The 14,997-nt window shown below is 35.0% G+C and overlaps 1 protein-coding gene across 3 annotated transcripts; it reads right to left on the bottom strand.

The window, feature by feature from the left end:
* Positions 1–112: 112 nt before the first annotated feature.
* Positions 113–9,353, bottom strand: LOC112528935. Of its 3 annotated transcripts, none has more exons than XM_025139982.1 (9): positions 9,264–9,353; positions 9,000–9,133; positions 6,856–7,308; positions 4,705–6,767; positions 4,354–4,623; positions 4,196–4,276; positions 999–1,110; positions 838–904; positions 113–454 (listed from the first exon to the last, which is right to left on the bottom strand). In XM_025139982.1, exons 2-9 carry the CDS (start codon positions 9,121–9,123, stop codon positions 358–360), a joined length of 3,267 nt encoding a protein of 1,088 aa, XP_024995750.1. In that variant the 5' UTR covers positions 9,124–9,133; positions 9,264–9,353; the 3' UTR covers positions 113–357. The 3 variants fall into 3 exon arrangements, with proteins under 3 accessions (XP_024995750.1, XP_024995752.1, XP_024995751.1); XM_025139984.1 differs by having other exon boundaries at positions 4,705–6,758; XM_025139983.1 differs by having other exon boundaries at positions 9,000–9,138; positions 9,264–9,336.
* Between the last annotated feature and the right edge of the window lie 5,644 nt (positions 9,354–14,997).

The following is a 14,997-nucleotide window of genomic DNA, read 5'->3' as shown; positions in this document are numbered from 1 at the left end:
TAGACCCCTGGTATTTTTGACTTTTAAAGCCAAGCTCAAAATAGGATTTCTAAATCCAATGTTTGTGGGAATTCTTGAAATACTATGATTTCAATTCCATACTTTCCTTTAAATCAAATGCAAAATGAAATGAAATTCAAATCCAAATGGATCGAGACTTTTGAAGTCATCATTCAATCCTACCTCTTTGAAAATTCCAGGAAAAAGAAGTCCAAAGTAATAAACAAGCTCTTGCACTTCTAATTTAACAAAGCTACTTATTTTTCACATGTACATGCTAAAACAAAAAACAACAAAGAAAAAAAGATAAAAAAAAGGAAAGATCGGATACCGGCAGAAGATCAAACATAGCGACGTTTATTTCCCTTTACCAACAGGCTTATATTGGTTGTCATCTTTCTTCAGCCAAACTGTCGAACGGGTTCTCTTCACGTGATCTAAAAAGAGACGGTGTCTGTCATCAAAGATGCAATGAACTTTGTCAAAGTACGAAAAAGATCAATCAAATCAATCATTTTGACCTGTAACCTACCGATCTTGTAACATTTGATGACACACATGTCAAGTCGTCAACTGTATTGTGAAATTGATTACAGTGGATTACCAAGTGAGATTATAGTTTCACTATCTTTTTGTTAAAAACAAGAGATTTAGTTACATTTTTTAAATTCATGTAGGCTGAAAACCAGTTTAATAGGGAAAATTGAAAGAAAAAAATTATTCGTTACACTAAATAGAAACAAAACCTAACACTGTTATATGCATTTTTCCCTAAAATAAAAGATAACAGTAGAACACTGGTTAATTATAACTAATTTACTAGAATAGAGGGCCAACCTTTGGTAATCCAGTCTCTGGGTAACAATGCCGTTGAGTATGAGCTCCGAACTATAAATTGCTGCTCCTGCATGAAGTACGACATTGGAAAGTTTAACGGATGTTTGACAAAACTACAATTTATTTACTGAACAACAGCAGTTTATATAAACTATTTGGACCTTTCTCAAGGAAAGGCAAACAGAGCGCATAATCTTCTTCACACGATAGAATCAGCAATCTCTCAGGAACTTTATCATCCTTTAATGCAGTTCTGCCCATTCGCTCAACCGCCTGAAAAAAAATCACACCAGGTTGTTGAAATATTTCATAAGAGGAAGGAAGTTATACCAAAAAAAGAAAAAGAAATAACTGCAGAAGTGAGAAGATGAACATGAGAACAAATTGAAAGTTCTTCACGGTTGTTGGGTTAATCCCATTAGAAGCATGCTGGAAAAGGTGTGAAGGCTAGCAGCAATAGATTTTAGAAATAGAATATACAAGTGAAAAGAGTAGTTCATTATCGTTTATGGAATCCTATCACAGCTACACGGCATGCAAAATGAGAGATACGAGAAACAGATACGTGCAGAGCAAACAAAACCCTTGAAAACTGATTATGCCATGATCAAGCTTCAGCAGACGAGTACCAAGGAAAATTTAGAAACTGGGAAACCTTGAAAAGCTTAAATTCAGTCTGTACAGAATTCCCATGATTTCAAGTGATAAATATGTAATAGACCACAAAATAAGGGTGGATCTATATCACCAAGTGAGTATGCATGAGCATAACCAAGAAAAAGTTTAGTAGTGTAAAACAAATGGTTGTTGCAGTGCGTCCCGCAAAAAGAATTTGTAGGGTGGTGCATACACAGGTTAAAAACCCTGAATAACGCTGGCTTGTAAAACCATTTGGTTCACTGTAACTTATATTTAACATGTAAAGGAGACAAAATTAGAGAAACTATAGCACACATATTGAAACAAGATTAGATTAAAGTAGTTTTAATTATAATCCTTGCTCAGCAAATTTTGAAATTCTGCTCCTTAATCACTTTTTCCCGTGGCCGCCTTAGGTTTACCTAATGCATCAAAGGATTGCCTTTACTTTCCTTCTGTTCCTATGAAAGAGCAAGAGATAAGATTCAACAAGTTATTTATGCCAAACATTGTACCATCATTGAAAACAGCATATGCAACGATACATCACCTTGTATGTCTTTCCCAAGTTCATCAACTATTAAAGCAATATAGATAAGTACCCAAGGTTACTCTTGGTGCAAGCCTATGATAAGCCTACTGTACGTTTCACATATAAAAGAAGATTTGCTGTTTCCAATTAGTGTACGTTGCACCTAAAGTTTCCAGCCATTGAACCCCCAATATCACATCACTGTTCCCCAATTGGATGGGAAGAAAGTCTTCTATCACCTCCAAACTTTGCACATTCAACACAACATGCTTACAAATTCCATTACTCTTCACTTTGTTTCCCATCCCCATTGTTATAAAATACTCCTTCGTTTTATCAATCTTCAGATTCAACTTATCTACTATATTTTTGGAAACGAAATTGTGAGTTGCTCCACTATCGATGAGGATTACCACCTAAATTCGGTGGTGCTGAAAGGTGATCCCTCTTTAGGGAAATCGTTAATTTCATTAAAAGCAATGGGGAAATTGATCCAACAAGAAGGACAAGCTGTTTTGGTGGAGTTGGGAGCCTATACAGTGATGAATGACGAAGTGCAAGAAGTAGGATCGTTTTCAGTGCCAAAAAAGTCATTTACGACATTCTCGAGTAATAGAATTGTTACCGGTGGGGCTGAATCAGTAAACAGTTCTAGTTCGATGAATAATTCGATAAATAACTCGAGATCGGAATATAGAAGATTGTCGGATCAGGAGGTTCAACAAAAACATATAGTGATAAAGAATACATAGGTCTTGTTTTCTTCCTCTCAAGAACTCAACACAATGCATATCACTTCTCTTGACACCATATCAGATGCCTTCTCTAGATTATAAACACCATATGCACATCATTTGTCCCCTATATCTCTCGATGAGCCATTTAATCAACAAAATAGCCTATGTTGTTGATCACCCGAACATAATTCAAGTGGACTTTCTAAGACCTTACTTCAATTTTAGATGATAACTAAGAAGTGCTGCTTCTCATCCTTGATGCATTTGATGTAACTTCTAGTTTCTTAGCTTCCCTCTTGACTAGCTTGCACTTCTCTCCTTTATGCAAGAGTTTATAGCACCAATTTTCATTAATACCCTTTTGTACTTCCTCTTACATCACCAAGTAGTTTATAGACTGCCAAAAGGCGTTGTTTCTCATCCTTGATGCATTTGATATAACTGGTGTTCTAACTTTTCCTTCCTCTGCCTGCTTGTATGCATCTATCTCCTCTCTCCTTTCTAGTTTCTTGTAGATTTCTTCATATCTTTCATGTCTGGTTTCTTGTGCCCTAACCTATAGCAAGAGCCTAACTGCCTGCATTGATGGGCTGAAGCAGGAATGAGAATAACGTAGTCTCCATGATTATGAAGTGAAGCAATGATAGGGAGGTAACAAGCAGCTTCACTCCTGGCTAGCTTGCACTTCTTTATGTCCCTAGCACCTGTTTTTTTCATTAATATCCTTCTGTACTTGCTTAATGTCTACTTCCTTTACTTTCTCCAACCACTTCCATTGTGATGCCTAAATGCAAGTTGTATTCTCTCTATTTTCCACGTCCTATTAGCTTCCTGTTAGTTATCTCAATATCTTATTTAGCAATTGGATCACTAAACGTACTTAGAGTGTCCTCTTTTAGGTTACACACTTACACCATCGCGTTCTAGGGTATTTTACACCCCTAAGATTGTGCCTAATGTGGACGTCTGCCAATAAAAGCTATTTTGTGTCCCTACACTCCCTGGGTATGACTTCACAAAATTAAGCATGCCACTCAAACCATTTTTCTCATAAGCATGATCTATGTGGCTGGAGATTTAGCGAGTGCTCAAGGGTTATTAGCTGAGTCACAGCTCCAACAGGATATATGAGTGTGTGTGCAGCCAAAAAATCATAAGCTACTACATACTGAACATGCCAAACTTCAAGGAAGATTTATTTATTTAATATCTCATGACCATAATTTGTGTGGTAGGGTTTATTTTCTTTAGATTTTACAATTTCTTACACTGTTAGTCTGGAAAAATCCTGATGAAATAATAAGTAAAAGCTCGTACAAGTGTTCTACGAGCAAGTAAAGATTAACCACACTACCAACCTGCTTATGTGTAACAAATCATCTCAAGGGATTATCGTGATTTTAACACTAATTTCATGTAACAGAACAATGTGCAAGAGAAAATTACGCACCACACCATGAACTGCTTTGACCAAGTTTGCTAATATATCTTTACCAGGCTTTGTATTTGGTGTAATCAAGACTTTGTGTCCCTGCATAGAAATTTTGATTTATTAAAGAGCAACCCCGACATTAGATAAAAATAAATCCAAAAGCACTAATTTATTACCTTCAGAAGTGGATTTTGACACGCACGTGCCAATGATGCTGGAAGACTAAATCCGAATTCTTTCTCCTTCTTAGCATCTCTCAGTATGAAATTTTTCTCATCGATGTGACAGCAAGCTTGTCCACAGCTCTCAAGCCAGAGATGTGTAACTACTGGTTTCCCCAAAGCAATTGCTTCCAACATATTCCTTGTACGTACAAAGTCATCTGCTATGAAGTGTGTTGCATCTGACATCGAAAATGATTCTGAAGCCCCCAACCGAGATAAGATCTGTGACAGTTATATTAATAATGCTTAGCAACCAAGAATAAGATCAGTACTCAAGTAGAAGATACAACAAAAACATGGAACCTTTTTTTGCTGCTTGACGATATCTCCATCTAAGTGACGACTGAACAGAACACAAATCAAAGAAACATCTCTCCTCTTCCTTGTATCTTTGGTCGGAGATATAAGTGTTGCTCCTGCAGAAGCTAAGCTACAGACTTCTTGGATAAGGGATGACCTTATACGACTCTTCCTGCATGACTGCTTAAGATATTCGTCTCCCATGCAGATTGGAGATGCTTCCTTTACAGGTGTCCCACGACTGACAGGAGTAGCACATGCTGAAGGAATTGGTTCGTTCCTTACTCTAAGGGATCCTTCTAGCCTAGGACTTGCCCTTGCTTCTTCATAACATGGCAAGGTATTAGCCTGACCATTTCCGTGATGATTATCACCAGATCCTTTTCCTTGTTTACTCAGAATAGCAACTTTTGACCTCGTCAATCTTGAAATAGATTGGCTACCAACTTTTTGTCTTGCAGGTGACAACTTTTGGCATGTTCTTTTGCCTTTAGGGACAAATCCAGTCAGAATATTTATCTCCTCTGTGAGATCACTTGAAGCATCCTTCGACTTCTCTGACTCATTAACTCTCATGGACCGCCTAGTTCGCCGAGCTACAGGTGTAACATGTCCAAGTGCCCCTTGAATACACTGTTTCTTGAATGACATTTGGTCGCCCGATTCAACAGGAGCATCTGTTGTGTCAATTTCTCTTCTCTTCAGAGACATCTCTCCTCTTCTTTTCGGCAGATTGTCAAGATTCTCACTCTGATTGCAGGCAATTTTCTTTTTACCAGCTGATTTGACCCGCTTAAGTTCTTTAACCGGTACGGTGTCATGTTGCTTCCTAACTTTTGCAGAGTGTTGTAATGGAGCAGCAGTCGCTTCCTTAGATTGACCATTAATCCTCTTTAGCTTGGATTGTCTTGTTCTGGCTCCATCATCAGGCAAGGGTAGGGCTTTACGACTTCGTTTTGTAAGTGATTTCTCCTGCGCTTCTCCTTTATAAAACCCCTTTGGCATATGGTTGCAACCTTCATCAGCTTTGGTGGATTCATGACCAGTCACAAGCAATCCAAAGCATAAGTCTTCCATTGCTTCGGCTGCCATTTGTGTGTCAAAGCGTATCTCCGTTGTTTCTTGTGCATGCATGTCAGTTGGCATATCTGACATCCCATGCTCATGTAGATTTGACTGCTTATCCAATTCATTAATAAGATTCTTTCTGGAATTTGAATCCTTTAAGTGTGTTCTTAAGCTGTTATCTGATTTATCATTTGCTTTATTATTTCCCACAACCAACTTCGAATCAGAGCAAACTAACCCCATTATTTTCTCATGGATGTTGGGTTGCTTCTTGTCTCTTGAGACTCCCAATATCCTGCCATTTCTGGAAGAGGAGGAATTCAGTTTCCGGCCTCCACTAGCAAAGAATGCTTCCTTCTTCTTTCTGAAAAATTCTCCTCCTCCTTCATCTTCACGATTATTATCCCAATCAAAAATCCCTCTCTCACCAACTGCATTGATAAGATTAGCACTTTTGGCCAAAGTTTGAGTCCCTTTAGCACTTAAAACAGGGTTTTCTTTGCCCCCAGTAGACTTGCCAATGTCACGTTCATCACTGCACTCAATATTGACTTTCAAAAAGTTGTCCACAAAGTCAAGTGCATTTGCTTGTGATGCCTCTCCAGGTTCTTGAGAATCAACATAGCTTAATCCAGCCAACTCAGTCTCCAAACCAGAACACATATGTGAATTAGCTTCTACACAAAGTTTCGCATTGTCATTTGGCTCTTTAGTTTCAGTTTGTGCATCCTCAGCAAAAAGTTTCCTTGCAGTTGCCCTACCAAATCGACACCTATTCCCAGTTTCTGGTCCATCAAATAATTTGTGGTTCTCCAGGTCATGAGATGGACTTCTTCCAAGTAGTTTTCTTCTATGTTCAATGTCAGGTTCTGAACATAAAGTAGAACAAGATGGACTCTTACTTCTTTGAGAAGCTTTGTTGAGAGCTGCCAGGCCAGAAGCCCTCATAGATGCTGCACGAATCGAGGTAAATGTCTTGAAACCTACTCCTGTCAAGTCTCAGCAAGAATAACATAACATCATGTGAGAAAAACATCAATACAGAACATAAAAAGTCATGGATACAGAAAAAATATCACCAACTACCTGAAGTTTGCTGTTCACTCCTTCCACAATCCATTTTTGGCTTGCATTCATTTGTATCTTTGTTGCATTGACGCATATGCTGTGTATGCTCTAGGTCTGCTGAATTAGTGGATGCTCTCCTACCAGAATCTTCAACAGACAGCTCATCAGACTCATCCACTACTTGAGTATTCTCAGTTCCTTCATGATCACTATCTACAACTTCTTCAGTATCATAATCGTTAAATAACTGAGTGCCATTCTGTTCAACAAAATCGGGAAAGTCCATCACTTCAATTTCAGCATCAAAGTTCACCACTTGGGTCTCACAACCAAGGTTAACCAGTTGGGTTTCACCATCAGGGTCCATAACTTGGGTCGCTAACTCATCTTCAAACATGACAATGTCATCAAAAGGAATAGTACCATGTAGAGTGTGGAACTCGTCAGCATCATCACCATTGAATTTATTACCTAAATTATTCAAGAGAAAGGAATCAATCATGAAAATGCTTCAACCAAAAGCTAGAAAATATCCTTTTATATCATTCATGTATGTATGCAAAGATGATAAATAACAAGATATTGAACTGCTTGTTTTCTTTGTCTCTTTGCATTGCTCATCACTACGATGACTTCAATTAGAAGGATAATTAAGAATCTCCAACTAATATAAAGTGTTTTAGCAACCAAAGGGCCTTTGCCTAGCAGTATTCAGAAACCCAACCTTCCTAGAAGTCAAGGGTTTCCAACCTCACCAAAGGTGGCGAGTGTGTTTGAGTTTCATTTGCCGTATATATTTACATATATGTGTGTGTGACTGTGTGTATATAGTATATACTTCAAAACAAGCTTGCAACAGATATTCTTGTGAATAAACCAAGTGCAATAGTACCCCCGACCTTGACAATACTATGTATATCACATTGTCAAGGGAGACAAAAAACATACATGTAATCATCTATAATGTTTCTTCCATTTCTCACATCCAATTTCAGGGTCCCACCTCCTTTTCTCCTTGCATCAAGGAAATGGGACCTACAAAATGAAAATGACACATGAACTAAATGAATGGATAAACATTCCATAATGGCATTTTATTATTTGTAACTTTATAAGATATAATGGACAATAACAGAGTAGAAAGTATTAGTTAGTACAGTCTCATCACATTCTCTGTTATCAATCATCAAAGACTCTCACAACTATTTACTTTTTGAATATGTTTTTTCGATAGAGGTGTGGAGAAGAGTGCGAAGGGATGTTGATTGGATGGGATTTCTGGAGTCTTGGGATGATATAATGGCGGCTCTTTCGGATTCTTAGAAATCGCCAAAAACACTTGTCCATAAATTGGCTCTAGCTGCTTCTGTGTACTTTGTGTGGCAGGAAAGAAATAGAAGAATATTTACGCCTCAGAAAAGAACAGTAATGCAAATTGTTAAGGAGATTAGAAGGAAAATCTTAATGAGTAAGGCTTGGAAAAACAAAAAGAAGCAAGGGTTGATCATCAACGCTGATTCGTGATGGAGCTCTTGGTGGCTTAGAGTTGTTTGGCTTTTGGATAGGTTTTTGGAGGAGGTTTCTCGACATCCTTTTCTCTAGTTTGTTTAGATCTTGTGGCCTTTGTACCTTTTGGTTGCTCGTTGCTTGGTTTGGTGTTGTTACCAAGTTTTTTCTTGTTTGTTTGCTTGGTTGGTTGTGGCGGTTTGCCTGAACTCTTGTAGTTTTTGCTTGTTTTTATAATATTGCCTGGAGCTTTTCCTCTAAAAAAAAAAAGATTTTCACCACTTAAAACTTGTAAGTTGCTTGCAAGAATTCTTTTTAACAAGCTACTCATTTTCAACCTATCAATTGCATCCACCACGTTATGAACAAGGACCATTCACCTAGTAAGCCATTTAACCTAGAATTGCATGCTAGACATTTTAAACCACCAAATACTACATAAAATGCACAAAGAAATGAATGTTCCAAATAAGGGATAACTTTTAAAATACTGGGGAATTAAATGTTTTGGCAATCCTATCAAACATGAAATCAATGAAATTATGCCCTTCAAGAGGATAATGATCCAGACATCCAAAACAGAAAGAAAGAAAAAACTGCATTACGGTTCAATTTAATTGAAATAGATTCCGTAAGAGAAAAAAAAAACATCTTACCAGGCGATGAAGTTGGAGAATCGAAAAACTGACTATCAAAAATCTGAGTCTCCTGACCGTCAAAATCCCAAGTACTAGCATCCGTCTCGGACGATTTATCATTACCGTTATCATCATCACCCATGTTATCTTACCTGCACTCGAAATCACAACAAAATTGTTGACTTCAAAATTCATTCACAAAAGTAGATAAATTTGACGAAGATTCATAGTTGGAAAAATTAAAATCAAGCATTGAATAAAATTGAAAAGTAGAAACATTACAGGAAAACGTGAAGCAATCAAAGAGATTTTCACTAGTGCCTAGCGAAAGGGAGTAGAATCAGGGTTAGTTTGAGAAGTGGAGGGAAATTTGGGGAAAGTGGTGAAATTGGGGATAATCAAATGTGATTTTTAGAGGGAAAATTGAGCCCTAAAATTTCAACCCATTCGTTGGCACCGTTGATTGAGTATATAGGGTTTCTCACCCCCCAGTAAAAAAAGAGAAGATCGATCACGAATAAGTTGAAGTTTTTTTTTTTTCAGAATATATATATATAATTGTTGGGCTTATTTTGGATAACCATTTTCAACTTACCCAATTATTTATCAGATAAGCGTTTTTTTATATAAGCCAACATTATAATTTATTTTGATGCGTAAGATTTTAGTATATTAAAACATATCATATGTAACAATTTATTGGGTAAGACATGGGTAATAATCGTCATCCTTACTTATCGGATAAGACTCTCCATCATTCTCATCGCTCTTACCCAGTAAAATTCTTGACTCTTCTCATGTTTATTTGATGAGAAATTCTACCAAGTCTTTCTTTAGTAAACAACCCCTAATAAATTTAATAAGAGATTAATTTAATTGGTTAAGTTATATTAACGTGTTTGATTTTAATTTAATATTAAGAAATTGACTTAACATGTTAAGTTACCTCATCTTATCTTAAAACATTAAGTTATATTTTTTTTTCAAAATTACACTTGTCCTATAATTTTTAATCACACATTTCATTAAAAAAAATTAAATAGTTTATCAACATTCACACATTAAAATTTGTAATAAAACAATAATATTTTATTGTTTTAAATATATTTTAAGTTCAGAAGGTTTTTGAGATTGCTTATTTAAAACAAATTATGTTTTTTTATAAAAGTGTTTATTAACTTATGTGGTATCAAACCGGAGTTCTGTAAAAAGTGTTTGAATTAGCTTATAGCTGTAGCAAAAAAATAATAAGTTGATAAGTTGTTTTTAGTGTTTGGAAAATTTTGCATATATATGTAAAATGACCAAAAATGACAGTCTTCCACATTATTGACTTATGGGAGTGTTTGAGATACTTTATTAACTTATTTTATTATTTAACATGTAAAAATTTATTTTTCATCATTTATAATAATATATTTGACAAAAATTTATATCAATAAGATTAATAATTAACAAACATTAATAAAACAGGGTTAAAATGGTAAATCGGTAATAAGCAGTTTTTCATAAGCCATCAGGATAGATTAACTTATCAAAAACTGCTTATTACCGGTTTGGCATTGACATAAGAAGTTTTATTTTTCCTCGTCCAAACACTAGCATTTAGTTTATCACCAGTGCCAGACTAAAATAAGTCAAAAAGCCCCTAAAATAAGCAATCCCAAACACCTATTTATCTTAATTTATCCAGACAGATTAATGTTTAAAGATTTAAAAGTGGTCTTACATATGTGTATAAAAGTTTACTGAAACGAGTAAATAGATAATTTTGTCGTTGTTAATATGAAATTAATTGCTAAAAATTGTCGATGTTACGCTGATAATATATTTTATACAAAATATTCATCAAATTTAATTCTAAAAATTGTGAACCTACCATCCGTAGATGTTGTGCAACACTAATCAATCCTCTGGTGTGTTTGAATGACGCGCTCTTAAACAGGACCTCCAAGTCAAACCTACAAGCCCTGAACTAGGATCTTCAACAGTCAGTATCACATAACTATTAAAAACATAACAATAATAATCAATCTATATATATATATATATATATATATATACACACACACACAAGTTTTGTACTCGCTGCAATGCAGCTAAATATAAAAAATTTCTTGTAAATAAAAAACTAATTAATTATCTATAAAATGTTCTACCCTTTAAATTATGACGTTATTTGCAAGTAAAATGATATTTTGATAACTAAATGAGAAATACGAAAGTTGAATCCTATAAAAATCATCCATCAAATTGGGTTTTTTTACAGTTCATCTTTAAATCTCAAAAGAATTTGAGGACTGTTTTGACAACTTCAGTCTTCATCCCATTTTTGAAATATCAACGGTATTTGTAAACATTAAAATTATCATAGTGTTATACTTTTCAAACAAGAAAAAACTCTAAGGCGAACTTATCAAAATAGAACTATGTAAAAGGACATGATGTATTGCATCTACAAAATGCTAGATTAGCCTTTTTAACATACATCATCTTAAAAACATAAAATAGTTTATGAGTGAATATTAAGTGTAGATAGTGCGACTATATAATGTAAGATTGACCTACATGCATGATGTTGAACCTATTGAAATCATTTCTCTATGCTTTCTTCTCAATAACTTCTCTCCCTCTTATTCTAGATAATCTGCAAATAATCAAAATTCAACCTCCAAGAGTTTTCTTGTGTAGGACTTTATTGGTATCAGTTTTGATGTCTGCAAAGTTTTTTTGGTTTCTCACAATGTTATCAAAATCAACAAGAGTCTGTCAAAAATAACATTGTTTTTGGAATATGTTATGGTCAAATGTAAAGTTTTGTTGTAATCAGAAACAAAAGATTAATACAACTATTTAATAAAGATATGTTCTTACTTGGATATTAAGCGGTAAAAAGATTTTAAAGGGAAAAACTTGCAAAATTATCAAAGAGAAAAATATGTGCATCAAAATTATCTCGATAACTATACTTGATACTGGTAATTGAAGTATACAGACATATTATAAATGATAATTATTTATTGATTATAAAAATTAATTATATATTATAATAATTGTGTTTTAATAACAAAAAGAATATCATAATAAAAGATACATTATTTTATTATTACTAAGATTATAATAACATTAAAGGTGTTTTTTGATATTTTTTAATGTGTGGTTTGAATTTATACATGTAACGCCCCAAAACACAAATTGCATATATAACACATATTTTATACAAAAGAAATACATGATATTATCTCATTCAGGTCCCTTAGTACAAGAATCTAACATGACCAAATACAAAGTTCAAAAATTCAAATACATTTCTTGTACTAATCAATCAAAACTGTACATCACTACAGATTTTCAAGCAGAAATGCATATAGGAAAATATCATATTTTCCCTTTTTCCTTACAGTCCGAACCTCCTGCAATACATAGTTAAAATCACAAAACGAGGGTTAGACCGAAAGTTCTAGTGAGATACCTTATTTATGTTATTGCAGGGTGAAAATTACCAAAATCTTTATGGAAAACAACATTTCATATATATAACAAATATATGAACAAATAGGAACATACTACCAGATTCTTTCCACTTTTCACGCAAAGCATGTAGCTATTCAAATCTCATACCTCTAAACCAATTAGGCTTCATATAATGCCACTTTTAAACCTTCTCATATCAAATAAGGTTTATATAAAGTTTCAGACCAAACCTGATGTTTTCTCCTCAATAACATCCAGACTATGATTTTCAATAAGAACCTTGATTCTAAATATTTAAATCACAAAGAAATAAAGATTCCAGACCACGGTAATCTTAAGGGATATAATAGAAAGAGTTATATCATACAACACACATACAAATGTCACCCTTATATCAAATGTACACCTCTCCTTGATATGACACTCTTATCTCATGGTACACCTCTCCTTAATATGTCACCCTTATCCCATGATACACCTCTCCTTGATATGCCACCCTTATTTCCTCATCAAAACTTTTCATAAAACAATTCCAAATAGACCGCAGCCAATGGAATTATTATTAATCCAAAATCATTTATATCAAACCTTCATTTTATGATAAAGTAACAATTTTTATCAATCAGGCACAAGTCATAAAACAAATCCGGTCAACCTAGGCTTGGCCGGACTTCATCTCCGGTCAAGTCTTAGCCGGTTTACCAAATCCGGACAACTCATCGCCCAAGCCTTGTCCGATTTAACACTTGGAATAATTCCAACAACTTTGTCCGGATAAAGAGTCCGGACAATACATCGCCCAAAGCTCAACCGATTTAAAATAATCCGGTCACCATATGGTCCTATTCATACTTAGTTCAAAAAGATAACCAATCTTAATCCGCTTRACACATAACCGGTTTAAGGTTAAACCGTTCAACACCTGAACGATTTAAGACTTAATCGCCCAACACTTGACCGATTTAACACTTAGAATAAATTTCAACAACTTTGTCCAGATAAAAGTCCGGACAATACATCGCCCAAAGTTTGATCGATTTACAAATAATCCGGACAAGCTTTGTCCGATTTAAACTTAATCCGGTCAGCCTTTGTCCGGATAAAACACTTGAACAAATAACTGATTTCATTCCAATAATAAATAACATTGCAATAAAACCAGTATCAAATTTTATGTAAAAAGGTTTAGAAATCACTCACCTTAATAAGCTTTTTGAAACCAAACACTTGAAATCAGGCACTTGCAATTCGGTCAACTCTTTATCTTTTCTTAAATCGCTCACTTAACTCTCAATTTGGCAGGCAAAAGCAATGAAGACTAAAGCTTCCTTTTATACCTTTCCAAAACAGGAAAGGTCGGCTACATACACATACACACCATGCATGTGTGTATAATCACATATACATGCACATAATTTTTATACACTAGCATGATTAAATAAACCAAATTTATCATGATGTCACATAAACATTTTGTAACAAATAATCATGTATTTATTACCTCGGGTGATAACCAAGATCCAGTTATCACATTATCCATCCCTCAAAAGTATTCCGTCCCGAAATTCCTTTAATCAAAGAGCCAAGGGTATTCTGATCTCATTTTTGACTCTAGTTCCCATGTTGCTTCTAGTCCTTTGTGAAACTTCCACTCAATTTTAACCAGACTTATTTCTTTGTTTCTCAACACCTTAATCTTTCGGTCAATTACAGCTTCTGGTGTTTCCACAAAATTCAGCTTACTGTCTAATTGAATCTCTGGTATCGGTATGGCTAGACTTGAATCGGCCAAACATTTCCGTAGATTCGACACATGAAAAGTGTTGTGAATCAGACTCAGCTCTTCTGGCAACTCTAACTGATATGCTAATGACCCAATTCTCTTACATATTCTGAACGGCCCTACATACCTCGGACTGAGCTTTCCTTTCTTTCCAAATCTGATGACACCTTTCCATGGCGAAACTTTTAACATCACAAAATCACGTATACCAAACTCAATCGGCTTTCGACGATTATCAGCATAACTTTTCTGACGATCTTGTGCTGTTTTAATTCTTTCGCAGATTTGTTCGATCTTTTCAAAAGTTTCTTGGACAATTTCAGGACCCGTTAGCTGTTTTTCACCAACCTCATTCCAACACAACGGCGTTCGGCATTTACGTCCATACAACACTTCATATGGTGTCGCTTGGATGCTGGAATGGTAACTATTGTTATATGCAAACTCTATCAATGGCAAGTGATCTTCCCACGATCCCCCGAAATCAATGATACAGCTTCTCAACATATCTTCGAGAGTCTGGATAGTTCTCTCACTTTGCCCATCTGTTTGCGGATGATAAGCTGTACTTAATCGAATTTCAGACCCCAAAGCTTTCTGTAATCCTTCGCAGAACTTTGAAGTAAACCGACTATCTCTATCAGAGATAATAGACAAGGGAACACTGTGTCTGATAACAATTTCTTTGATGTAAATCTGCGCTAGCTTTTCTAAAGAGTATTTCTCTCTTATTGGTAGAAAATGTGCAGATTTAGACAA

This window comes from Cynara cardunculus (genome assembly GCF_001531365.2).
Source record: "Cynara cardunculus var. scolymus isolate 2C chromosome LG 16, CcrdV1, whole genome shotgun sequence".
In the NCBI taxonomy this organism is placed as follows: Eukaryota; Viridiplantae; Streptophyta; class Magnoliopsida; order Asterales; family Asteraceae; genus Cynara; species Cynara cardunculus.
The sequence above is the reverse complement of the archived record's forward strand: the minus strand, read 5'-3'. Positions and strand labels throughout refer to the sequence as shown.

What these genes read in the sequence shown, in the direction of transcription:
- LOC112528935 (XM_025139982.1), bottom strand. Translation starts at nt 9,123, where the DNA reads ATGGGTGATGATGATAACGGTAATGATAAATCGTCCGAGACGGATGCT. An exon ending in TCAAAGCAGTTCATGGTGTG is followed by an intron (nt 1,111 to 4,195) that starts GTGCGTAATTTT and finishes ATTTTTTTTCAG; the next exon opens with GCGGTTGAGCGAATGGGCAG. An exon ending in TTTGCCTTTCCTTGAGAAAG is followed by an intron (nt 905 to 998) that starts GTCCAAATAGTT and finishes TACTTCATGCAG; the next exon opens with GAGCAGCAATTTATAGTTCG.